At 44.2% G+C, this 26,996-nt stretch overlaps 1 protein-coding gene across 1 annotated transcript; it reads right to left on the reverse strand.

The window, feature by feature from the left end:
* Positions 1–7,566: 7,566 nt before the first annotated feature.
* On the reverse strand, positions 7,567–10,187 carry LOC124665803 (receptor protein kinase-like protein ZAR1). Its single transcript, XM_047203176.1, has 2 exons — positions 8,729–10,187; positions 7,567–8,271 (listed from the first exon to the last, which is right to left on the reverse strand). Exons 1-2 carry the CDS (start codon positions 10,185–10,187, stop codon positions 7,619–7,621), a joined length of 2,112 nt encoding a protein of 703 aa, XP_047059132.1. The 3' UTR covers positions 7,567–7,618.
* Between the last annotated feature and the right edge of the window lie 16,809 nt (positions 10,188–26,996).

Consider the following 26,996-nt stretch of genomic DNA (forward strand, 5'->3'; position numbering starts at 1 on the left):
ACCAAAATCATTGCTATAGTTCATTATTGAACCTTGGTTTTTGATGATCTATTTTCTTCATAAGATCGTCATACATAGACAATTGTGACGATTCAGTGACGAAAATAGTGTGTTGTAAGTCAACAAATTTCTTGTAGTGTGTTTGTTGCTACAATTTGTTTTTTTAAGATGCATAGCTTTAGATGAGATTAACCAATTAGTTGTAGATGAATAAAAACGTTGCCATGGCAGTGAAATTTGTTGGCGCCGCGTATTTTCCCTGGAATTACATCAGTGACGCGTTGTTCCTTGGATGCCAACTGCTGTGACACGCCACTAGTGTATCTATTACTAATGGCATGTTTGGAGCATGCCACCTATAACACCTATCAGTGTCAGTCAGGTACTACACACCACCATTATTTTTGTTACCAGTGGTGGGGTTGGCACGCCACCAATAACATTTATATTTACAGTGGTGAAATATTGGTGGTGCGTGTGTGCTACTTACACACCATTTTCAGTGATTTTAACACACCACTAATAAGGTATTCTATACTAGTGACCCATGGGCGACACACATGCTTTGGCTCCCATTGTGATCTGTCTCGATGTTTTACCAAATATTTGATAGTCATAAATAGCGCAAATCAGCAATGCACAGAGACTAAACTCTTCTTTTTCGTAAGTATCGCATACTACTTCCCCTTTCCATAGCCTATGCAGTCGTGACGTGATTCAATTTAAGAGAAAAATAGCATTGTATCCTTGAGATGTACTTCCAAAGGTGAATACATAGCATATTTCTAAATTCGGCTATTATTAATGTTTTTTTAATTATTGTTTAACGTTGCTTTCTTTATGCTTGTTGTCTGGACATGAGTAGGAATACAATTATACAAGAATCAACGGGACTTACTTTGTGCGCCTTTCGTGGCGATATATTTTCTATCTTGTTTCAAAGAACAGCATGTTTACTACTAAGAGCTAACATAACACAACATATTATCTCGATGGCTCAAAGTAGAGATTTCCTATTCCTATATTCTTGATTCTGCTGCCAAAAAGTATTCTGTTCATTCTGTGAAATTATCGATCTGTGATCTGTCTCCTTAGTAAAGAGCCTTGGAATAGGTAATTTTTTCAGTTGATTTTACAGAACTTCCATGTTGAATCATCAACCCAACGTCCACTGATACAATCCCAACGATTCTGGATTCCAAATTCAGAGCAATACCCCTGGAGCCATATGCAAATTCGACCAATTTACTTGCATTACTTCGCTAACATCTATAACAGAGCAATCTCATTCCCCAGTTTTTTTTTTTTTTTTTGCGAAACCATTCCCCAGTTTTCTTGCCGAGGTCCTTCATGCAGTTTCCCAGCCATTCCACGGCATTCCCTCATCTCAAAGAAAAATGAAGGGATGCACTCTTTTTCATAAATAATGCATACGATACGAATAGTGTTGTATTGAGGGTTCAGGTTTTAAGGTTTAGAGATGCATTTTTTTCATATGATATAAATAGTGTCGTACGTGTCGGCGCACAAGGACGTGAACTGATGAAAAATGATGGCGATTTAAGCCGATCTGGTCCCCAGGAACATCCACACGCGCCGGTCTTCTTGTCACGCTGAGCATGACACGGGAGGAGATACCTCCAGGGAAAGCGCCTACGGGGATTACGTCTTCGGAAGTGAGTGACGGAAAAGTGTGACATGTGGTCACGTAGCTAGCAAATGCCAGCTGTGTCTGGCGAGAGTTAAATAGAGGCGTGTGTCGCTGTGTGAGTGGTTAGGGAGAAGTAAAACGAATCTGATCCTCCTCTGTATTCTTCTTCTTCTTCCCCAAGACAATCTCTAGATCAAATCCTGTATCGTTATATCAAGGTTTGGTGATCTCGATCATACACCTTGTCCATAACAATTGGTATCAGTTGCTTCGTTCGATCCGTTCGCGCGACTAGATCTCGAGATCGTACCGGTAAGGCGTCTGCTCACGGTTGCTAATTGCTCTCGAGCGATCTAGCGTAAATCCCACGCAGCGTTCGGTTGATTCAGAGAAGTCTGCTGCAACGGCACCGTTCAAGCCGAGTGCCCAGGTCCGTTTCACGGTGACGGCGATGGAGGCGATGGAGGCGCGGTTGATGGAGAAGATGGGAAAGCTGGACACGCTGGAGGAGCGTTTCCTGTCGATGGAGGCGAAGATGGATCTCCAAGGGCAGCGACTGGATCAGGTACAGATCAAGGTGGATCTGTCCATGGAAAAGCTGGGTAAACTGGAGGACGAGCAGGTGTCGCTCGCGCATGGGGTGAAGAACAAGGATGCTGCGCCCACCCACCCACCGCCGGTGTTGGTGCGCCCTCATACCACGGGAAGCATCTTCGGCCCAGGGCCGACAAGCGCTTCAAATCCGCAGGTAGCTATCTTCTCACCTCGCCCAGAGGAATACCCTGAGAGTTCAACTGTGCGTGATTCGCTGTCCCCGGAAAATGAGGATTCTCACCAGAGAAGGCCCTGGATGCCACGGATGGATTTTCCTCGATTTGATGGCACTGATGCGAGCATTTGGGTCGATACCTGTGAGACGTTCTTCACTCTGTATCAGATCGCTCCAGGATTTCAAGTAGCTGCAGCAACGATGTACCTCCAGGACGCTGCAGCACACTGGTATCATGCGTTCAAGCAAAACCGTCAGCGGTTGAGTTGGGAACAGTTCCGGCAGGCAGTGCTCCAGGAGTTCGATGTTGATACGCACCGAGTAAAACTGAAAGAACTGCTACAGCTGAAGCAAACAGGAACGGTGGCAGAGTATAGGAAACAGTTTGATAAGCTGGTATATCACATCAAGTTATATGATCCAGCATTTGGTGGCGTGATGCTCGTTACTCAATTCCTGATAGGCCTGAAAGAGGAGCTGCGTGTGGCGGTGGAAGCACAATTGCCAGATTCAGTGCAGAGGGCGACACTGATGGCACAAGTATTTGAGCAAACATCAGACAGTTCCAAGCCCGCATATAAACCGTACAAGCAGTATCAAAACACGCCATGGAAGGAGAAGAACAAATTCACTTCGGGGGAGGTGTGGAAGGCACAACAGCTGAAGGAATACAGAAGAGCAAACAATGAATGCTTCAAGTGTGGAGCAAAATATGCTCCAGGACACCAATGTGCAGCACCAGTGGTGGCTCAACTCAAAGCAATGCAAGTGGATACAGCACCTGAAGTTCTGTCGGATGAAGTGCTGGAAATGGTGACTAACATGGAAGCATTGGCAGTAGATGAGGCGGAGCAGCTGTCTATGAACGCTATTAGTGGAACAGATGCTGACAGCACGATCCAATTACCAGCCAGAGTCAACAATTTGACAGTGTTGCTGTTAGTTGATTCAGGCAGTACAGGAAGCTTTATTGATGCAGCTATGGTCAGTAAGCTAGGCCTGATTCCACAGTCCAGATCACCTATTCAGGTCAAGGTGGCAAATGGGGAGCAACTGGTATGCAACAGCTACATTCCTAAATTCACTTGGCACACTCATGGAGTCAAATTTGAGCATGATATGCTAGTGCTAGATATGGGGGGCTATGATGTTGTGTTGGGAATAGACTGGCTGAAGAAGTTTCGACCAATGAACTGTGACTGGGTTGAGAAATGGCTTGAGGTACCATATATGGGCACCACAGTGCGACTGCAAGGGGTTATGCCAAGACAGCAAGACCATATTTCAGAGGTGTCCTTGGAGCAGGTGATACAAATGCATCAGGCGAATGAATTGTGGGCAACAGCAATTCTGGAAAGCAAAGAAGAGGTAACAGTGGTGCCAATACCTGAATGCGTGCAACAGTTGCTATCCCAGTACGAATCGATTTTCCAAGAACCGTCAGAATTGCCACCAGTGAGGGGTTTTGAGCATGCCATTTCCCTGTTACCAGGCACAGCACCAACGAATGCTCGCCCTTATAGATACTCGCCCCTGCAAAAGGATGAGATTGAGAGACAAGTGAAACAAATGCTGAAAATGGGAATTATCACGGCAAGTGTGAGCCCATTTGCCTCACCAGTGCTGTTGGTAAAGAAAAAGGATGGCCAGTGGAGATTTTGTATAGATTATCGTCGACTCAATGCTTCCACAATCAAGAACAAATTTCCCATGCCAATCATTGATGAATTGTTAGATGAATTGGCGGGTACCAAGTTCTTCTCCAAGCTTGATCTGAGGAGTGGGTATCACCAGATAAGGATGTTGGAAAAAGACGAAGAGAAAACAGCATTCAAGACACACCATGGACACTTTCAATTCAAGGTCATGCCATTTGGACTGACTAATGCCCCGGCCACATTTCAGTGTGTGATGAATTCCATTTTCTTCGGATATATTCGCAAATGTGTGCTGGTTTTCATGGATGATATCTTGGTGTATAGTAAATCCATCGAGAGGGTTGTGTTCCAGATTTTGCAGGAGAACAAATTTTATGTCAAACTCAGCAAATGTCAATTTGCAGCAACTCAATTGGAGTACTTGGGACACATCATTTCTGATAAAGGGGTGGCCACTGACAGAACAAAAACAGATGCAATGTTGCACTGGCCACAGCCATCCAACCTTACAGAATTAAGGGGATTCCTTGGTCTAACTGGATATTACAGAAAATTTGTTAAGAACTATGGACTGTTGGCCAAACCATTGACAGATCTGCTGCAAAAGAATACAGCCTTTGTGTGGACTTCTGCTACTCAGTTGGCTTTTGATAATCTGAAGCAAGCAATGTCGCAAACACCCGTACTCACATTACCGGATTTTAACCGCCCATTTGTTATTGAAACTGATGCATGTGACAGTGGGATTGGAGCGGTGCTGGCTATAGCTGAGGGCATCCTGTTGCTTATTTGAGTAGGGCACTGGGGGTTAACAACCAGAAACTGTCAATATATGAAAAGGAATTCTTGGCAATAATGATGGCTGTGGATAAATGGAGAGCTTATTTGCAGAGAGGCCCTTTCATAATTAAGACAGATCACAAGAGTCTATGCTGCTTGGAGGACCAAGTTTTGCACACTGAACTGCAAAGAAAAGCTATGACCAAGCTGATTGGGCTGCAATATAAGTTCCAGTATAACAAAGGAATAGACAATACACCTGCTGACTCACTGTCACGCATTGGGCATGTGTTTCATGCAATTTCGGTGGTTCAACCGAACCGGATGCAAGAGGTGGTAAATTCCTATGTGGTGGATCCAGACAGACAACAGATTATTGAGAGAACTGGCAGTATCAGGCCACAATGCTCAGGGGTACACAATGAAGGATGGCCTCATATACTTCCATGGGAAAGTGTGGGTTGGGGCCAATGTGGGTCTACAAACAAAAATTATCACAGCTTTTCACTCCTCCGCGTTGGGAGGGCATTCGAGCATACGGGTGACATATCAAAGGCTCAAAAACTTGTTTGCATGGGAGGGCATGAAAGTGGCAGTAGAGGAATTCGTCAAGCAATGCACAATTTGTCAACAGGCAAAACACGAGAATTGCAAAACACCAGGACTATTGCAACCTTTGCAACCTCCCTCAGCTCCTTGGCAATCAGTGTCTATGGATTTTATCACGGGCTTGCCCAAGTCTGGAGGGTATGAGGTAATTCTGGTAGTGGTTGACAGGTACACTAAGTATGCTCATTTTCTACCGCTCAAGCACCCATTTACTGCACCACAAGTGGCCCAGACATTCCTTGATAATGTGGTCAAATTGCATAGTTTGCCTTCCTCCATTGTGTCGGATCGGGACAATATCTTCACCAGTGCATTTTGGAAAAGCCTATTCACCAACTTACACACTCAACTGAATCTGAGCACGGCATACCACCCACGGTCGGATGGACAAACAGAGAGAGTGAATCGGTGTCCGGAACTGTCACTGCGTCTGTTCAGTGGCTGCATCACCAAAACAATGGGCCAAGTGGCTACCATTAGCGGAGTACTGGTATAATACATGCTATCACACCACACTGGGGTGTTCTCCATTCAAGGCACTGTATGGGCATGAGCCAACGCACGGGATGTTTCCAGTCAGTACTGACACAGTGCCTCTTACAGTGGATGAAATGCTACAGGAAAGAAACAATTTGTCGGAATTCCTCAAACTGCAACTGGACAGAGCCACCAGAAGGATGAAGCGCACAGCTGATGCCAAACGATCTTTTCGTGAGTTTCAGATTGGAGAACAGGTGTTACTCAAACTGCAACCGTATGTCCAACAATCAGTGGTACGTCGTCCCTATCCCAAACTGTCCTTCAAGTATTTTGGACCATACACGGTGCTGGCAAAATATGGTTCAGTGGCGTACAAGCTAGAGCTACCGTCAACAAGTGAAGTGCACCCAGTATTCCACGTATCTCAGCTGAAGTCCTATATCCCAGACCACACTCCAGTCTTTACAGAGTTGCCTACTCCGCTTCAGCTGGACATTGCGGAATTGGAACCGGAGGAGATTTTGGACAGGAGATTGGTGAAGAAGGGAAACAAATCCTACCTGCAGGTGCTGATTAAGTGGTCAACTATGAAAGAGGATATGGCAACATGGGAAGACTATGAAGTGGTTCGCCAGCGGTTTCCAGATGCGGCAGCTTGGGGACAAGCTGCTACTCAAGGGGAGGCCAGTGTCACGCTGAGCATGACACGGGAGGAGATACCTCCAGGGAAAGCGCCTACGGGGATTACGTCTTCGGAAGTGAGTGACGGAAAAGTGTGACATGTGGTCACGTAGCTAGCAAATGCCAGCTGTGTCTGGCGAGAGTTAAATAGAGGCGTGTGTCGCTGTGTGAGTGGTTAGGGAGAAGTAAAACGAATCTGATCCTCCTCTGTATTCTTCTTCTTCTTCCCCAAGACAATCTCTAGATCAAATCCTAGATCAAATCCTGTATCGTTATATCAAGGTTTGGTGATCTCGATCATACACCTTGTCCATAACACTTCTGATCCAAAGTACAACCGCGACCAGCTTCCAGGTCCGTCCGTTCATGCTCCCATGGTCGAGGTGAAATCCACATTAAATTTGCCTTGCGAGTGTACCGCGGAATAGCCGAATAGGTCAGGTAAATATTCATACCGACAAAAGAGGCACAACAAATTGTACAACACCAGGTCACCTTGCAATTCTCCTACAGAAAAAATTAAAACAGATCACCTTGCAATAACATGTTCCTTCGACACAAAAGGGCACTGAACATGTCTTCTAGGAGTCCTCAGGTTAGAGACGCACTTCTTCATCTTCATCAATCTTCCAACATGCTTCCGTTGCTAGCAGTTGTTGGCAAACTGCGCAGCAATAAAGGGAAAACACCCATGGTCCGAAATTCCAAGAGAAATGTTCAGTTATCATATACTAGTAGTCGATGTTCAGTCTTAACAGCACAAGGGCCATAACACATATTAGCAGACATGCTTGCAAGTTTACAATAACTAACACATGGTACCTAACTTGTTAAGAGCCCATGAAAATCCATGAGCCCCTGGAAAATGACAATTTTACATACTTAACTAATGTTACTTGATGTCTCCCTAAGCTTCTTTGCCATGCTTGAGCTGTACAGCCATCATATATTCTCTGCAATGATATGATCCCCTTTCCTGATAGTGATTTTCTAGCTTGAAACGTTGAGGCGCTCCAGGGTTTCTTCGACATGCCTCATCGACGGCCTCCGCTCAGGATTAGCCTGAACACAACAGAGAGCGACTTTGAGTACTGCAATCATCTCATCTTCCCGTTCAGAGTCCCTGGCGAGGAAAGAATCGAGCACATTAGAGGATGGTTTCCTCTCTTCTATACAGAATTGGACCCATTGAACAAGGTCCATCTGCATAGTTTCCAAGAGCATGATGGGCGATCTTCCGGTAATCATTTCAAGCAAGATCACACCATAGGAGTAGACATCCCATTTCTGGGATGGTTTCAGTGTTTTCAGTGCCTCCGGTGCTTGGTAGCATGAACCTCTGCTCACAAGCGGGCTCACTGAGGCATCTGGCTGCTGAGTTTTAGCCTTCTCTACACCAGCCCGATCTGATTGCGAGAAAGATGATGCTCCTCCAGCAATGTTTGCAAGTCGTCCGAGGCCAAAATCTGAAATGTATGGTTCCATGTCCATTCCAAGAAGCACATTGTTTGGCCTCAAGTCCCCATGCACGTACTTTTTGGGGCTAAATTCATGTAAAAAGGACATCCCACTGGCGACACCTTTCATAATCTTTAGACGTGCATCCCATGGCAATGGTGTGAGCGTCATTGTCCCAGGTTTACCTGAAAGCAATAAGGAGTTAACAAAGCTCATCAGCCAATGCATCAGTAGCCTGAAATGACCACACAGGTCCTACTATGCAAGAAGGATGTATTCTAGCAGTAACTTTTGATACCAAAGATTTACACAAACACATGAAAGAAGTCAAACTTTACCAACTTTACAGTATAAGAGTAGAAATGAGACAACAGTAATGTGTCGAATTACATGGACTAAACAAACATCCTCAGCTGAATTCCTGGTACTAGTTTCGTTAATAAACACAAAATTTGATGTCAAAGGCAAATTGAAGTGCAGTGTATTAGTGTATCAGCATCCTGATCTACACAATATCCCAAGACTTCTCAATGGATTTTTCATTTGATAATTCTATGAAACAACAAATATAATAGGAACATCATGTAAGTAACCTAAGCATTGGAGAGCTCTACTGAAGTTGATAAATCTAGCAAATCATACCATGAATTGCTGAAGAGAGGCTGCCGTTTGTGATATAATCATATATCAACAATTTCTCGTCAAAAGACCAATAGTAGGCCCTCAAGGTAACAATGTTGGGATGCCGAACCTTTGCAATAGCCTCAACCTCAGACTGGAACTCCTTAAACCTCTGCAAACCCCCCTCGCCAAGCCTCCTCACCGCCGTTATGAGGCCATCCTCGAGAACCACCTTATACACGATTCCAATCCCACTCTTACCAAGCACAAATGCTGATGCCTTGAGCAGCTCATCGAGATCAAACTTGACTTGCTGGTCCAACACGACGAGGCCGTGCTGCTCTGCCTGATCCGAAGGTGTCTCAGGCTCATCCCTGCTAAAACATCCACAATCCTTGCCAGACCTTGACCATTTAGAGCCAGCAGCCCCACCCTGTCTCTTGTCCTTGGGGGAAACTGCCCTCCAGTAGCAGTAGAAGAACACCAGGGCGATGATCAAGATCCCCACCACATCACTAAGAACAATGGCCACAATGGCAACCTTTCCCAGCCCCTTGCTCCTCCTGGCACCAGCTGGCGCCGAGTCCCCATCCTTTGGAACAAACGGGTTGGAAGATGGCGAGCATGCGTTCTTGAGCGGCGGCCCACATAGCCCTGGGTTGCCCATGAACGCCGTGGGACCACGGTTCTCTAGCGCCCCATTCTGCGGGATCGGCCCTGACAGATTGTTATAGGTGAGATCAATGTATACCTTCTCCGGCAAGTTCCCAAGACTCGCCGGAATGGGTCCAGAGAAGTGATTGTGCGAGAGGTCCACCGTCCCCTGGAGCCTGGACAGGTTCCCGATGTCATCCGGGATGGCGGCGGAGAAGCGGTTGTAAGACAGATTGAGCTGCTCCAGCGCCGAGAGCTGCTGGCCGAACCCCGGCGGAAGCTGGCCGGTGAGGTTGTTCCGGCCGAGGGCGAGCGCGCGGAGGCGCCTACATTTCAGGATCGAGCCGGGGAGAGAGCCGTTGAAGGAGTTGGCGGAGAGGTCCAAGATTTGGAGGTAGGGGAGGCCCCCGAGCTCCGTGGGGACGGGACCGTCGAGCTCGTTCTCGTAGAGGACGAGGCTCCGCAGCCCCGTGGCGCCGGCGACGAGCGCGGGCGGGAGGGCGCCGAAGAGGCGGTTGCTTCGGAGATTGAGGTGGCGGAGGGAGGCCGGGAGCGCGGACGCCGGTAGGGTGGCGACGAGACCCTTCCTGGGAAGGGAGAGCGCGACGACGCGGCGGGTGCCGGCGCCGGCGGCATCGCAGGCGACGCCGTTCCAGGAGCAGGGATCTGCGGCGGAGGCGTTCCAGTCGGCGAGGGCCCCCGTGGGGTCCCGCAGGACGGCAGCCTTGAAGGCGAGCAGCGCCTGGCCGTCGGCGGTGAGCGCGTGGGTGGCGGCGGGGAGCGCGAGGAGTAGCAGGAGGAGGAGAAGCGGGAGCGCAGCGGCCATGGGATGGGAGGAGGAACGCGGTGCTGCGTGGGAGTGGGGACTGGCCGACCCCCGGTGACTGAGCTGAGGTGGGGCTTTTGGTAGGTTTGGGCTGGGTTGGGTTGTGTCCATCGGCGGCACTCATTGGAACTGCGATTCCTCTTTTTGTTGCTTCCTTTCAATTGCTTTCCTACCAGAATCCTCCTAACTACGATTCCATTATTATATTACCTACGCTGCGTTATTATACTACCTCGTGAGGTGTGCAAGACTTTCAGTGCCCAATTTCGTCGTTATCATTGGACACAATGCAGATACAGTATGTTCTCTCTCAGTTCATACAGTACATTGCATCTTCAGGGCAAAACCCTAATCCAACACGTGAAGGTGAAAGGATCGGCCTGTTCCTAGCGATCAAATTCGCAGTCTAAATTTGAGTTGGAATAGCATCGCCGCAAACAGAACGCGATGCGTAGCTAGCTTTCTTGAACCCACATGCCAGCGACTAATACACGCTTTGTCTTCACCGCGCCAGCGGTGAGCGGCGTTGGTGTGGCCTTCTGCGCCGCGTTAATGCCCTCACTTCGACTTCTCGATTCTTCGCCAGACATTGATGGTGAGGTGCTCCACCTGGCTTTTCAAGCCAACAACCCACGCTATTGCCATCTCCATTCTCCCACTCACCCCGCCATGGGCAAGTCCTGGCCATTCCGGAAGATGAAGAATGACCACGAGGTTTGCTCGTCGCGCGGAGGCCGGAAGAAGAAGGAGAGGGACCGCCGGTACGTCCCAATTGACGCAATCCACCATATGTGCAGCGGGCTACTCAACTCGTGTCGGTTGTCGGTGGCTCCCATGCAGCGCGAGCGCCGAGCGTGGCATGACGCGGCAAGATACGCCGCCACTGCTTCATCCTCCCGCCCAATCTGCGACGGGACCTAGCTTACGCGTTGGACAGTTTCAACTGGAACTCGTTCAACACGTGGGAATTCGACCCGCAACAGCGAGTGGGTACCTCGGTGATGTGGCCTACCTCAACAACGAGTTAGGCGTCAACCTCCTCGACAACGCCGTCGCCGAGGGAAACGATGGTGGATTGACCGATCCGCTGGTCATCAACCATAACGTGCAACCACCAGATCTAACCGAAGAGGAGGCCCCCAAGCTGGCTATTGTCCTGAGCGAGCTCGGCGAGCTCACCAAGTGGCAGGGCCTTGCCGTCCTGCTGCGGGAGTCCACCCTTCTAAATTGGTTAAGAATTTATTTGAATCCATCAATGATCCAACATTTTGTGGGCCGATTAAAGGTAGTTGTTTGCCTCTATAGCCAAGCTTTGCCGCATCCATTGGCGTGTGCAGAGAAAGATGGTTCTTTCGAAGCGATGAATAAAGGTTGGCAGTTCTATGTATTTTCACAAAACAATATGTGATTTGCTCAATTATTAATTGTCTATGATATAAAAGAAATATGTAATGAATTGGTAGTGTGATTTGCTCAACTATATTGTTCATAAATTATATTTGTATGATGCTATTAACCGTGGCATGTTAAGTTGAGATCCAAAGTGTCTGTAACATTACAGCATGCAGTGTCTAATTTGTAAGGGCATGTATGAGAACAACAACATTATCGGAATTCGAGAGAACATCCAGAATGTTGAACTGGTTAAGAATTTTTTTCGAAGAGAAAAATAAGGTGGATAAAAATATACCAGTTTATTAGGAAATATGATAAAAATGGATGGATGCCATTTAGAACCGTGTGCCGAATTGAATCAAAACATGGCAAAATTGAAGGTGTTGTGAGGAGCAAACTAGGGTTGAGTTGGAAAAGACGGGGGGAATGAGAGAAACCTGCTCATTACGGGGAATGTAAGCACAATAACATGAAAATATTAAATAATTAATCTATGATAATGTCTACCTAACAACTAGTCTAATAGCTAACCTATTGTATGAGTAGGCTATATAATAATTTTATGTAACATGGCATCACCTATGGAGCCGAGCCGCTATATGTTAGATAGTTTTTTTTGCGAAAAAGGACCTTGGCATTACGAGAGAATATGTTAGATAGTTTTTTTTTGCGAAAAAGGACCTTGGCATTAAGAGAGATATTGAATAGTACAGAGCACTTCAATAAAAAGGAAAATTACAATAAAATCCTTAAGATGCCATTTGCCTTCAACCTTGAGACCGGATCGATACCGCGCCGTTTTTGTCGCTTATCTCTGAGCCGGCCTACCATTGTTGGATGCGGCCGAGAAATAGCTGAACACGTCAAGAAGACCGCATCCGTCCTAGAGATGAATAATAGCTATTATCTCGCGAATCGTCGAGGTTGGGAAAATCCATAAAATTTAGGAACATTAGAGTCTTCATTAAAATGTACTTTGTTTATGTAGTATCGTTGTGATTAAGAAGAATAACTGCCGATGAAGCTCCATGACGATCCAAAGATCCCCCAGCCAGAAGAGCTCCTCGAGAACCATACCACTCCCACAAACTTCTCGACGTCGCCACCGAGATGGGGCTGAAGCTGGGGAGAATTTATTGGAGAAGACATCGCCGCCGCCACCACCCTAACGCCGCCACACCAAACTTTCACCCTAAAATCAGAGAAACAGAGCCCTCCCGCCGACAAGTCCATGTGATGAGGACATCCCATCTATTGATACAACCACTGTACCTACAGCTACACAAATACAAGGACCAATCACTCGAGCTCGTGCCAAACAACTTAACTATCAGGTACTTTCGTTTCTTGGAACTATTCCTCACATACATGAGAATATGATGCTGCCTAGATCAGATATGTTTATTACTCTTAGGAATGATGGACCTAGCATGGATGAGGAGGACAAGCATTGGAGCATGATCACACATGGAGGAGATGGCAGCAAGCATTTGAGGATTGAAGAAGACGCCACAAGTGGAGATTTCAGAACTTTGAAGCCACCATAAGAAGAGATGAAGATATGGATGAAATATAGAGTTTTCCACTTCATAATTTCGTCCATAGCATAATATGGTGTTGTGTCACCTTTAGTTTTGGGATAGGTCCATGTCATTTTCGCAGGAATTAAGTCAGCCACTTTCTAGAGTCCGTATTAAGGGGGGAAGACCTTCTAGGGTTTGGTTCGGCCACCATACGTATAGATGGCCGAAATCCCACATTTTCCTCCTTTAAATACCCCCATAGCCGTCACGTTTAGACTCATATTTTGATTAGACTAAAAGTTAGCCATTGCTGCAACTCTCGTGTACTTCTTTTGAGGCCAACGCCCAGAACAAGACCGACTATTCGGAATCCCACCTTATTCAATAAAGCTTTCATCTATATATGTAATATTCTGATTGCATTATTAGTTCTTATTTGTTCTCGATTTCAGGTAGGAATTAAGACCCTCGCTGGTCAGGCTGATCGTGCATCCGCAAGATCAGTAACTCTCGAAGATTGTCCTAGCGATTGCATTGGCGCACGAGCTTTGCATGTGTAGTCGGATCGTCAAGCACGAACTTCACCAACAAATCGATTTATCCTCGTCTCATCAAAATATCGGCCACCTTTGTCCTATAAAGTGGTATCAGATTTCAGGTTGTTCGGTGAGATTTTACAGTTTTCCTAGTGTACATTGCATCTGCCATCATACCCATAAACCACGAAAAAGCCAAAAATACTGTTAGGGTTTTAGATCATCGTCCCATAAACCCCCTGCCATGCCTTTGCATTGTATTTTCAGTTTTGCATAGTTAAATTTGTGTCTGCATCTTCGTGTCGAGTTGCTGGTCTTAACGTCTAGTTCCTTTAGAGTTTCGAGTTATGGTCATATTAGTCACGCTGCCACCGCCCACTCGCACCATACGCAGATCACCGCCACCACATCCATATACTTCTGCCACTACCATATACACCTGATACGTCTCAAACGTATCTATAATTTCTTATGTTCCATGCTAGTTTTATGACAATACTCACATGTTTTATATACACTTTATATCATTTTGATGCATTTTCCGGCACTAACTTATTAACAAGATGCCGAAGCGCCGGTTCCTGTTTTCTGCTGTTTTTGGTTTCAGAAATCTTACATAGAAAATATTCTTGGAATTGGACGAAACAAAAACCCACGGTCTTATTTTCCACGGAGCCTTCCAGAAGTCCGAAGAGGAGACGAAGAGGGGACGCGAGGCGGCCACCCCACAAGGCGGCGCGGTGGGGCCCCTAGCCGCGCCGGCCTATGGGGTGGGCCCCTCGGCCGCCCCCGACTCTGCCCCTTCGCCTATTTATTCTCTCTGTCGCGAAAACCCTAGTATCGAGAGCCACGATACGAGAAAAGTTCCAGAGACGCCGCCGCCGCCAATCCCATCTCGGGGGATTCAGGAGATCGCCTCTGGCACCCTGCCGGAGAGGGGAATCATCACCGGAGGACTCTACATCATCATGCCCGCCTCCGGATTGATGCGTGAGTAGTTCATCCTTGGACTATGGGTCCATAGCAGTAGCTAGATGGTTGTCTTCTCCTCTTGTGCTATCATGTTTAGATCTTGTGAGCTGCCTAACATGATCAAGATCGTCTATTTGTAATGCTACATGTTGTGTTTGTTGGGATCCGATGAATATGGAATACTATGTCAAGTTGATTATTGATCTATCATATATGTGTTGTTTATGATCTTGCATGCTCTCCGTTGCTAGTAGAGGCTCCGGCCAAGTTGATACTTGTAACTCCAAGAGGGAGTATTTATGCTCGATAGTGGGTTCATGCCTCCATTGAATCGCGGGACGGTGACGAAAGTTCTAAGGTTGTGGATGTGCTTGTTGCCACTAGGGATAAAACATCAATGCTTTGTCTAAGGATATTTGTGTTGATTACATTACGCACAGTACTTAATGCAATTGTCTGTTATTTGCAACTTAATACTGGAAGGGGTGCGGATGCTAACCCGAAGGTGGACTTTTTAGGCATAGATGCATGATGGATAGCGGTCTATGTTATTTGTAATGCCCTAAGTAAATCTCATATTAGTCATCATGATATGTATGTGCATTGTTATGCCCTCTCTATTTGTCAATTGCCCAACTGTAATTTGTTCACCCAGCATGTTATTTATCTTATTGGAGAGACACCACTAGTGAACTGTGGACCCCGGTCCATTCTTTTACATCTGAAATACAATCTACTGCAATCACTCGTTCTCTCGTTGTTCTTTGCAAGCAAACATCATTCTCCACACCATACGTTTAATCCTTTATTTACAGCAAGCCGGTGAGATTGACAACCTCACTGTTAAGTTGGGGCAAAGTATTTTGGTTGTGTTGTGCAGGTTCCACATTGGCGCCGGAATCCCTGGTGTTGCGCCGCACTACACTCCTCCACCAACAACCTTGACGTGGCCTTCATCTCCTACTGGTTCGATAAACTTGGTTTCTTTCTGAGGGAAAACTTGCTGCTGTGCGCATCACACCTTCCTCTTGGGGTTCCCAACGGACGTGTGCATCACGCGCCATCAACACCCACCATATATACTTCCGCCACTGCCATATACACCCATCATATATACTTCCACCACTTCCATATACACCCACCACGATCGTTTTCGCCACCGTCATATACATCTGCCATATACCCTATTTCCTACCGCGACACGGATTTGTGTTGTTTCTCTGCCATGACAGAGTCCGTGTAGATTAAGGTTTTCCTATTTACCTTAATAGTTGTTGCCTTCTAATTTCATCTGTGCTGTAGAAAAATTTCCGTGAGATAAGTTTTGGCCACCAGTAAACAATTGGAAGGAGAGCAAAAAAAAGTCTGGAACCGCCTCCGAATTTTTTTTCTGGCTACACTGGTTTTCGACATTTGGGATCACTTTTCTCCACTGGTTGTTATAGCGACATTTTTGGCACCTGCGCGCTTTCCGGAGCACTTTTTCAGAAATTTCGACAAAAATTTCCTGAGGCTATACTGTTTTTAGACCTCAGGGATCAGTTTGAGACACTCGCCATCATTGTGATTTTGGCATCTTGGTTCGCCACCTCATCGCTGCTAGTTGCTTGTGTGTCGCGTCGTGACCTCGTTAGTGTTCTAGGCTCGCGTCTCTAGTACGGTCTAGCCTAGGACCAGCACAGTACCATTGTTGAGCATATTTTCAATGATGCATCGTTGTTTTGACAATTGCTGTTTTTGCTACCATATATAAGCCTTTCTACAGCTCCACATATTGTCTCCACGTGCTTTGTATTGACATCTGGCAATCGCTTTGGCAATCTTTGGAGACACTGATCCTTGTTGATTGACCTATCTCATTCCTCCTATTTGGTAAGAACTTGCAAGAGCTATGTATTTTGCTTGATGAATTGCGCGTGAACCACAATATTCTGTAGTTTGTAGGCATATACATTTGTGCTTTTTGAGTACTAATCATGACAGGAACTACATCATCTGGTGTTGACCCGAATAAGATGACGAGCGCGGAGTTGCATGCTCACTTCACCCACCTTTTGGGCGGGCATGCACGCGACGTAGATGTGCGCCTTGGTGACGTAGACGTCAAACTCACCGACGCGCTGGACAAGATGGATGGTCTTGAGGCAGCTTTCAACTCCGAACTCGACGCCAAGTTCCAGGAGATCTTGACTCGGTTACTGCAGCCTCTCGACAACGTGCAACGACACGCACGTCGCGTTCCTCGTACTGAGGTGCCTGCGGGTACCGCTCCTGCGGCAGCAGCCGCACCTGACGCGCCTTCTGATGAAGGATACGAAGACTATGAAGGGGATGAGGACGAGCGAGTAGATGAGAATGTGCTGGACGGCGAGCAAGTCGAACAACCTGCACCTGGTCGTCCACGACAACTGAACCGCAACGCTCGCCCACCTCCACGACCAGTACGTGATGATGATCATGTTGCAAAACTAAAATTGAATATTCCGCCATTTGAAGGTAGAAGTAATCCTGATGCATATCTTACATGGGAATTGGAAGTAGAGCAAAGTTTTGCATGTTTATGCTATCCTGATCATTTGCGTGTTAGTGCTGCTACTTGTGAGTTCACAGATTTTGCATCTATTTGGTGGTATGAGCATTGTAGAGTACATCATGCTAACATTCCTACCACTTGGGTTGGTTTAAAACTTGCTACGCATACTCGTTGTGTACCTCCACATTATCAACATGATTTGCTGAAAAAATTGTCTCGCTTAGAACAAGGAAAAAATTCTGTAGAAGACTATTATCAAGAATTGCAAACTGGCATGATTCGTTGTGGTATTGTAGAGGATAATGAGGCTATGCTTGCACATTTTTTTGGTGGTTTGAATAAAGAGATTCAGTATATTTTAGATTATAAGGAGTACAACACTATTACTCGCTTGTTTCATCTTGCTTGCAAAGCTGAACGTAAAGTGCAGAATCGTCAACCACCATGAAGAAGAGCTAATATTTCTGCAGGTCGTACATCGTCATGGTCTCCGCGACAATCAGCGCCACCATCTCGTGGAGCTGCACCGGGACCTACTACCTCCAAGTACACCGCGCCTGCATCACGAGCACCACCTGCTGCAACTCCACCACCATCCGCTGGTCCTCCTCGGAGTTCCTCTTCCATGGCCTCCACGGGGAAGACGTGCAACATTCAATGTAGCAAATGCTTGGGATTTGGACACATAGAGAGAGAATGCAGAACCAAGCGTGTGATGTTGGTGCGTGAAGATGGAGAATATGATTCTGCAAGTGACTTTGATGAAGATACATTGGCCCTTATTGCTGCACGTGATGGCGCCAATTCTGATTCTAAGAGAGAGATGGAGGTAATGGAAGCTAACACTGCTGATCAGTACAGGAGCTTAGTTGCACAGAGTGTGTTGAGCGTGCAATTGAGCAAATCTGAGCATGATCAATGCCAGAATCTATCTCAAACAAGAAGCGTTATAAAAGAGTGAGCTATACGGATCATTACTGATGGAGGGAGCTGTAATAATCTGGCTAGCGTTGATATGGTGGAGAAGCTTTCTCTCCCTACAAGACAACACACACATCCATGTTACATTCAATGGTTTGAGAGCTCTCGGAAGCTCGAGGTAACAAGAACTACACGTGTGCATTTTACTATTGGTACATATTCTGATTTTGTTGATTGTGATGTTGTACCTATGCAAGTTTGTTCTTTGTTACTTGGTATACCTTGGCAATTTGATAGAGAATATGTTCATAATTGTAAAACTTATCAATATTCCCTTGTGCATGATGGAAAGAAAATTGGTCTCAAACCTATGACTCCTGAACAAATTTTAAAAGATGATCTTGCTAGAGCTAGTAGAGTAAAAAACGAGGAGAAACATAAGACTGAAAATCAGATTGTTGTTGCAGATTTTGTGCCACATAAGACAAATACTAAATCTGATTTGAACCATGCTACTGAAATTCGTTTGAAAAATCATTGTTTGCTTGCTAGCAAATCTGATATTGTTGAATTTGATTGAACACTACTCAATGCTATGTTATTATTTGCAAAGAAGTTTTATTTTCATTTGAGGATATGCCTCCTTCTTTGCCACCTGCGGTTGCTAACCTTTTGCAGGAATTCATTGATGTGTTTCCAAAAGATGTTCCACTTGGATTACCGCCTATTCGTGGGATAGAACACCAAATTGACTTGATTCCAGGAACTTCGCTGCCCAACCGTGCACCATATCGTACCAATCCTGAAGAGACCAAAGAGATTCAGCGACAAATTCAGATTCTCCAAGATAAAGGTTACATTCGTGAGTCTCTTAGCCCATGTGCTGTTCCTATTATCTTAGTACCTAAGAAAGATGGTTCTTCACGCATGTGTACTGATTGTAGAGCTATTAATAATATTACCGTTCGATATCATCACCATATACCTCGTTTAGATGATATGCTTGATGAATTGAGTGGTTCTATTATGTTCTCCAAAGTTGATTTGTGTAGTGGTTACCACCAGATTCGTATGCAATTAGGAAATGAATGGAATACAACGTTTAAAACTAAGTTCGGTTTATATGAGTGGTTAGTAATGCCTTTTGGTTTAACTGATGCACCTAGTACTTTCATGAGACTGAAGAACAAAGTTTTACGTGCTTTTATTAGATGTTTTGTGGTGGTATACTTTGATGATATTCTGATTTATAGAAAATCTTTGGAGGATCATTTGGATCATTTACGTGCTGTTTTCAATGCTTTACGTGATGCACGTTTGTATGGTAATCTTGAGAAGTGCATCTTTTGCACCAATCGAGTTGCGTTTCTTGGTTATGTTGTTACTGCGCAGGGTATTGAAGTTGATCCAGTCAAGATTGAGGCAATTGAGAGTTGGCCGCTGAAAGTGCATGGAGCCCCCATGTGTGGTTTTGGTAATTAATGACAATCCCTATGGACTAATGTTTGCATTGAGTTATATTTGTAGGAGTTGTTCATCGGCAATGCTTGAACCATATGTTGGCTTCAAGATTGCAATAAGAAGCAAATGAAGAAGATCAAGTGTCAAGTATGTCTTGAAGGTGAAGATGAAGTGAGCTCTCAAGGTTAACTTCAAGACATCAACGAAATGAAGTGCAAGTTCAAGACGAGCCAACTCGAAGAGATCATAAGCTTGAAGCTTGCCATGAAGAAATGATGTGCAAGTTCAAGATGAGCCAACTTGAAGAGATCATATGCTTGAAGGCAATTCTTGAACCGTATGTTGGCTTCAAGATTGCAATAAGAAGCAAATGAAGAAGATCAAGTGTCAAGTATGTCTTGAAGATGAAGATGAAGTGAGTTCTCAAGGTTAACTTCAAGACATCAACGAAATGAAGTGTAAGTTCAAGATGAGCCAACTCGAAGAGATCATAAGCTTGAAGCTTGCCATGAAGAAATGAAGTGCAAGTTCAAGATGAACCATCTCGAAAAGGTCCTTTGCTTGACTCTTGCCATCATGGTGATCATGGATATGTGAAGATGCGCCGAAGAAGATGCTCTCCCATGGTGGATTATGGGGGAGCAATCCACAAGACTTCGTCAAGCAAGCACAATCAAGAAAGGCGTTCCATCTTGTTGAGGTCAATATCGTCATCATCGAGCTCAAGTGGAATGCGCAAGTATAAGGTTTGCTCTTGATAGGGTTTCTTTCTCACCGGTCTCATAGTGTAGTTCGAGACCGGTTTATAATTTAGTTGCCGTACTATCAAGAGGGCTCTCGAGTGAGTAACTCGGTCGTATCGTTCGGAGAGAGCTCAAACCTTTGCATCCTTGCATCATCTTTCTTGGTTGTTATTTGGATCTTATCCATGTGATGTTGTAGAGCTTGTACTTATTCTCATGACAAGCTCTAGTTCATCAAGAATGGTTTTTGCACGGGCAACTTGTTGCATTTTCAAGGTTGGAGGTTTTTACCGGTATGTCTTTTTTAGATAGGTCAAACCTTTCATCATTTTTTTCTATCCTACATTGTTGGATTATGATGGTTCCCTGCATGATCTTGTAGAGCTTGTTCCTAGCTTTAAAACAAGCCCAAGATCATCAAAATCGGAGTCCGGATGCTAAAGTTATGCCCGTTTCAGTTTGATGTTTCTGCCAGTTTTCGGGGGCGGATGTTCCGGCCCAAGTTTGGGGCGGATAATCCCCCCCCCCCCCCCCCGAAAAATCCGGTTTCTGGGAAAATCCGGCCAAATATCCGGCCCCCATCCAGGGGGCATGTTTTTTCTGGTCCTTAGCCGTTTTTCGGGGGGCGGATATTTTGCAAATATCCGGCCCAGAAAATCCGTCCTGAGCATACCCAAACGGTCATATTTCGATGGGAGGGGTATTTAAGCACCCCTTCTTCCTCCTTGGGCTGGTTGGTTCACTCTCTCTCTCCCCCTCCATTGTTGTCCTTCAAAGCTTGCCCTAGTTCTTGATTCCTCCCATGATTCTTGCATATTCTTGAGGGAAAAGAGAGAGGAGATCTAGATCTACATCTTGACCAATCAAATCCCTCTCTTTGTGAGTGGAATCCTCTAGATCTAGATCTTGGAGAATTTTGTGTTCTCCTCTTTGTTCTTCCTCTCTTATTCCCCCAATAGCTTTTGTAGCTTTGTTGGAATTTGAGAGAGAATGACTTGAGCATCTTTGTGGTGTTCTTGCCATTGCATTTAGTGCATCGGTTTGAGTTCTCCACGGTGATTCGTGGTGGTGAAAGCAAGAAGGTTGTTACTCTTGGGTTCTTGGAACCCTAGACGGATTCTAGGCCTTTGTGGCGATTTGTTGGGAGCCTCCAATTAAGTTGTGGAAGTGTGCCCCAACCTTTGTGTAAGGCCCGGTTTCCGCCTCGAAGGAAATCCCTTAGTTGAACCGTGACCTAGGCCTTTGTGGCGAGGGTCACCGGAGATTTAGGTGAGGCGCCTTCGTGGCGTTCGGTGTGTGGTGTGAGTACCGCATCTTGGGGTGAGGCCTTTGTGGCGTTGGTGTGCATCGAGCAACCACACCTCAAGGTGAGCCTCTTGTGGCGTTCGGGAGCACTAAGCCACCGCATCTCTCCACCGGAGATTAGCACTCGCAAGAGTGTGAACTTCGGGATAAATCATCGTCTCCCGCGTGCCTCGGTTATCTCTATACCCGAGCTCTTTACTTATGCACTTTACCTTGTGATAGCCATCGTGCTTAAAGTTATATATATCTTGCTATCACATACTTGCTTGTATTGCTTAGCATAAGTTGTTGGTGCACATAGATGAACCATTGCTTAGAATAAGTTGTTGGTGCACATAGGTGAACCATAGTATATAGGCTTTGGGCTTGACAAAGTGAACGCTAGTTTTATTCCGCATTTGTTAAGCCCATCTCGTAAAAGTTTTAAATCGCCTATTCACCCCCCCTCTAGGCGACATCCGTGTCCTTTCAATTGGTATCAGAGCAAGGTCTCTCATTCTTAGGCTTCACCGCCTAGAGAGTAAAGATGTCGGTTAGGGGATTAGCGCACAATAACTTGCTTATATTTGATGGCACAAATTATGATCTATGGAAAATTTATGTGCTTAATATTTTGCGGGGTATTTCCCCGAACATGGAGCGATTTCTTGACATGGGTTTTTCTTCTCCTAAGAATCCTCAAAGTTTATCTCTTGAGGAGGAGAAAAACTCTTGCCTCGATGCTCTTGCTTCTCACGTGTTTTCCATTGTTGTGAGCAATGTAGTTACTTCATCAATCATGCCCTTTGGGAGCGCTCATGAATTATGGACAAAGCTTCAAGACAAATATGATGTGTCCAATATTATTGAGGATGATTGTATTGCTTCCACTTCCGGCTGTGATGAGTTCTCATCTTCATCCACTTCACCAAAGTGTGGTAAGACACAAGGTAATGATATGGTGAGTGGTGATGAAAATTGCAATATTGATATTGAGCTTACTATTGATGATTCTTCATCTCTATCTCATTGCAATGCTTCATCTTCGGACTTAAACACATCTAGCACTACAAATGATTTACATGCTTGTGTTGATAGTCCTTGCATATCATGTGTAAGTTGCTTGAATAAATCTCATGATGATATGCTTGATTTGTCTTGTGGCCATGATAAAAATGCTCCTATTTCCTCTAGTTGTTGTGTGGCTAACAATGTAGAGGAAACCAAAGATTCTATTGGTCAAGACAAGATCTTGAAAGGAGCCTCAAGTAACTCCTCATCTTTATCTCACGGTTCTCATATATGCCTTATGGCCAAGGGTTCCACGGTACCTCCTACCATGGAACCTAATATTTCTCGTGGGGATAAGGATGAGGATGAATATGAAGAAGATGATTGGGTTGTCTCTCTACGCGATAAGGGTAAGAGTGTTTTCAAGGTTATTTGCAAAGATAAAATTGCTTGCTCTCACTTCTTTGAAATCTTGACTACCGCTATTGAGAGCCAAAAACTTATTTGGATGCATGAGAACACCATTGATAAAAAGGGTGCTCTTGAACGTGAGTATGCCAATTATGTGGCATCCCTTAAGAATGATCTTGAAGAAGAACAAGAGACCGTAGCCTCTCTTGAAGAGCAACTTGAAACCCTTGAAGTGTCTCAAAATGAAATAGTTTCTAAACTCACTAAGGAAAGAGACCATGCTAAAGCTCAAGTAAAAATGCTTAAAAAGGAAAATTCCAAAGTTGGTGTTGGTCATGATAAACTTGTTAAGGATCTAGATGAACTAGACAAGGCCCACAAGGCCTTGGAGAGCGAACACTCTATCCTCACCAAGTCACATGAGCAACTATAAGCTTCATATTTAAAAGAGCATGCTATGTTGCCCTCTCTTCTTGATGTGTCTTGTGATGATGCTTGTGCTACTAACTCTACTTCTTGTGAAGCATCTATTTTGAAGGAGAATGTTGAGCTAAGGGCTCAACTTGAATTGCTAACTAGCAAGTGTGGGAATTTGGAAGAAAATCATGGAAAGCTTTCTAGCTCCCATGAGGATCTTCTAGCCTCTCATGATAGGCTAAATTTAGCTCATGAGGCTATCATATCAAAGGCAACACCTTGTGAGCCTCATGTGGATACTAGCACTACTACTCAAAATTCTATATTGCCATTTGCTAGTCCTAGTAATTCATCCACTCATAGTATTGCTAAATCTTGTGATGAATTATCTTCCGTGCCTTATTGCTCTAACAATGAAGGTTCTATTTCCTCTAGTACTTGTGTTGTTACTAACCATGTAGAGGAAATCAAAGAGCTCAAGGCCCAAGTCACTTCTTTGAAGAATGACTTGGTAAAAAGTCATGAAGGGAAATGCAAACTTGACAAGATGTTGAGTGTGCAACAATCCCCCAATGACAAGAGTGGACTTGGATTCAACTCCAACAACAAGAACAAGTCCAAGAACAACAAGATTAAGAAGGGCCAACTACAAGTCAAAGACCCGGCCAAGATTGTTTGCTTCAAGTGCAAAATTGAAGGGCATCATCTTGGATCTTGCCCTTTGAAGAAGAAGCAAAAAAGGGAGGCGGCCTCGAGCTCAAACTCATATTCAACCTCAAGTTGAAGAAATGCCACTTCCCAAGAAGAATCAAGCCAATGCTCCCATTGTGGAGAAATCTAGTGAGAAGAAGGAGAAGAAAAGAACTTGCTACATATGCCGCGAGAAGGGCCACATATCCTCCTTTTGCACTATTTGTACCTCATCCAACTCTATCACCATTGATAATATTTATTCTCTTCGTAAGGATGAGGGTGGCAATGTGTTTGCCAAATATGTTGGTGCTCAAAGTGGTGTCAAGAAAAGAACCATTTGGGTTGCCAAGCCTATTGTGACTAACCTCTTAGGACCCAACTTAGTTGGGGACCAACAATCCAAAACTTGATCAATAGGTGATTGTTGGAGGGCATTGGAGACTTGGCTACATCATGAAGAATTGATGGATCTTCATTATTTATATTATATCAAGCCAAGTCTTTTGGTTATCTTGCTTATATCATATATCCAATGTTCCTCCTTGCGGTAACATGTGCTCAACTCATTTATATTATAAGTTACTCGCCCCTTTGCATGTGTTAGTTTTGTTTCTAACATGTGTTTGTATATGTTGTTATTCCTACTTGCTTTTCTTGAGAAATCAAGTCTATGCATGTTGGGTTGCACACCATGTATGTGTGTTGGTGTTGGAGCCTCTTTGCATCTTGTTGTATCTTATATGGCTCTTATGGGCGATTAATGGACTATCCCATTTTGGGGGAGTGATATTCCTTTGGGAATTTCATAATCCTAACAATGTGTGTACATGAGGAATATCACTTAGAATTGATATTGCAAGATTATCTAGTCTCTATGTGGTATGTCATCTTCATGAGAAATTCAAAATTCCAATGTCCAGTAATATCTCTAGTTGGATCTTATTTACCTCTTGTGAAAATAAATTCTTTATCACATTATGGGGAGTAATAAGCTTTGTGCATATTACAAGCCTAGAAAATGTGAACATTTGAGGTTGTGTCACATAGAATTGATATTGTAAATTATCTCTCTCTTATGTGGCATGTTTGCTCAAACAAGTTCCAATTTGCTTAAATGGCTTGATTGCTAATATCTTTGTGGATCTTATTTGGGAAAGTTTTTCTTGGCATGGTTTTTCACAACGTGTCCCTCAATACACTTTTGGGAAAACTATGTTATTCAAGTCATTCTATTAATTGCTTTGCATGCATGTTGGCATGAGTGCTATTAATTGCTTTGCATGTTGGCATGAATGCTATTAATTGCTTTGCATGTTGGTATGACTGGTTGAAGCTATCAAGAAACTCTCTTTGCATGATGGTTAAATCTTATCTTTTACCATATGCTTTATTTGTTGTAAATGTGATCTTTCGAATACTTACAAACTACCACCGGGAAGTATTTCCTAATACCTCTTGTCCTAGGACAATTGGCAATCTATTATGAGGTAGATTTTTATTGATCATATTTACATTGGCTCTTGTGTTTAAATTGCCTTATTTATTGCCATGAATTTGTTGTGCTTTGACTCCCATGTGTCTTTGCATCTTATGGATCTAATTTGTCTATTCAAACTTTCTTTGCATTTTAGTAGATATAGGTAGCGTGATGATCCTAGTTTTGTGCATTTTTGTATTCATATGAAAAATCCTAGATAATGCACTAATCTTGGGGGAGCTCTTCTATATTTGTTAGAATGCTTAACATTTCTAGATCATTATCAAAAATTTGGTTTTGGGAGACATAAATTTTCTTTTTGGTACTTTGTGCCATCATAAAAAGTTTCGAGGGTTTGGTTTATTCGTTGGAACCTTGCTCTCTTGGGAGTTGGTTATCTCATTCCTTTGTGTTTAGGTTTAATTAGCTTCTTATAATGAGATAAGTCTTTGGAGTCAATCTTGTGTTGATTTGATTCTTTAATATAATTTGGACAACCATTGTCTCTTGATTTATTTGGTGTTTTGTCCAAATTGTATCTTCCTTTGGTTCTTGAAAGTATTGTGCATGCATATTCAATATATGTATATCTTATGGCATGTGTTACTTTCTTTGATCCAATATATAGGGTAAACTTCATCAAATCCTAATTTGGCTAAGATGTGCATGAAATTCAATTTCATATCTATATGCACATAGTATTGTGGAGTTTGTCCTATATGTTGTAGTGTGTCTAACTACTCCGGACCCAATGAGTTTGGGGACCATTTTTTACTTACCTTTGTGTTAGGTACAATGGATATGCATTGGAGGCTTGTCTCACTCTTGGGAAGAGGTGGTGACTCAATGGTAACTTGAGGCAAGCTAGGATGGACGATGAACACATATCTACTACATCCACACCAATGCTATCTCGGTAACAAGTATCTTCTCATGCATATTTTTCTAGCATCCAACCACGTGGTTGCATCTTGGCATGAATCTCTTGATTTGCAAATATTGTGCTTCTTGCAAAAAGTCTTAATGAAACCTCTTTATTGTGAATGTGAGTAATTTGAGATGAGTGCATTTGTTGGGAAGTATATTAAATCATGCTCATGATTCATCCATCCCAACTATGCCTATCTAGCAATTTTATTGCATATCAATTCCTCAAGGCTCTCACGTGTGCAATATAGATGAAAGTACAAATTTAGTTATTTCTTTTGGTATCCTCGTTTGTGATACTTGTTGCCTCTCTCAATGCATCCCAACTATCTTCTATCCCTTGTTGATATTTGTGATGTATTTTAAATGTTTGTGCTTGAAGTTCATGAATGTACAATAAGATAAAATTGAGCCTTTGGCCATGCTATTAAGCAAAAAATTCTTATTGGTATATTGCATGACTTCATTTTGGATATCATGCTATATTTCTTGCGTATCTATTTTG

Source organism: Lolium rigidum, chromosome 6 (genome assembly GCF_022539505.1).
Source record: "Lolium rigidum isolate FL_2022 chromosome 6, APGP_CSIRO_Lrig_0.1, whole genome shotgun sequence".
Classification (NCBI taxonomy): Eukaryota; Viridiplantae; Streptophyta; class Magnoliopsida; order Poales; family Poaceae; genus Lolium; species Lolium rigidum.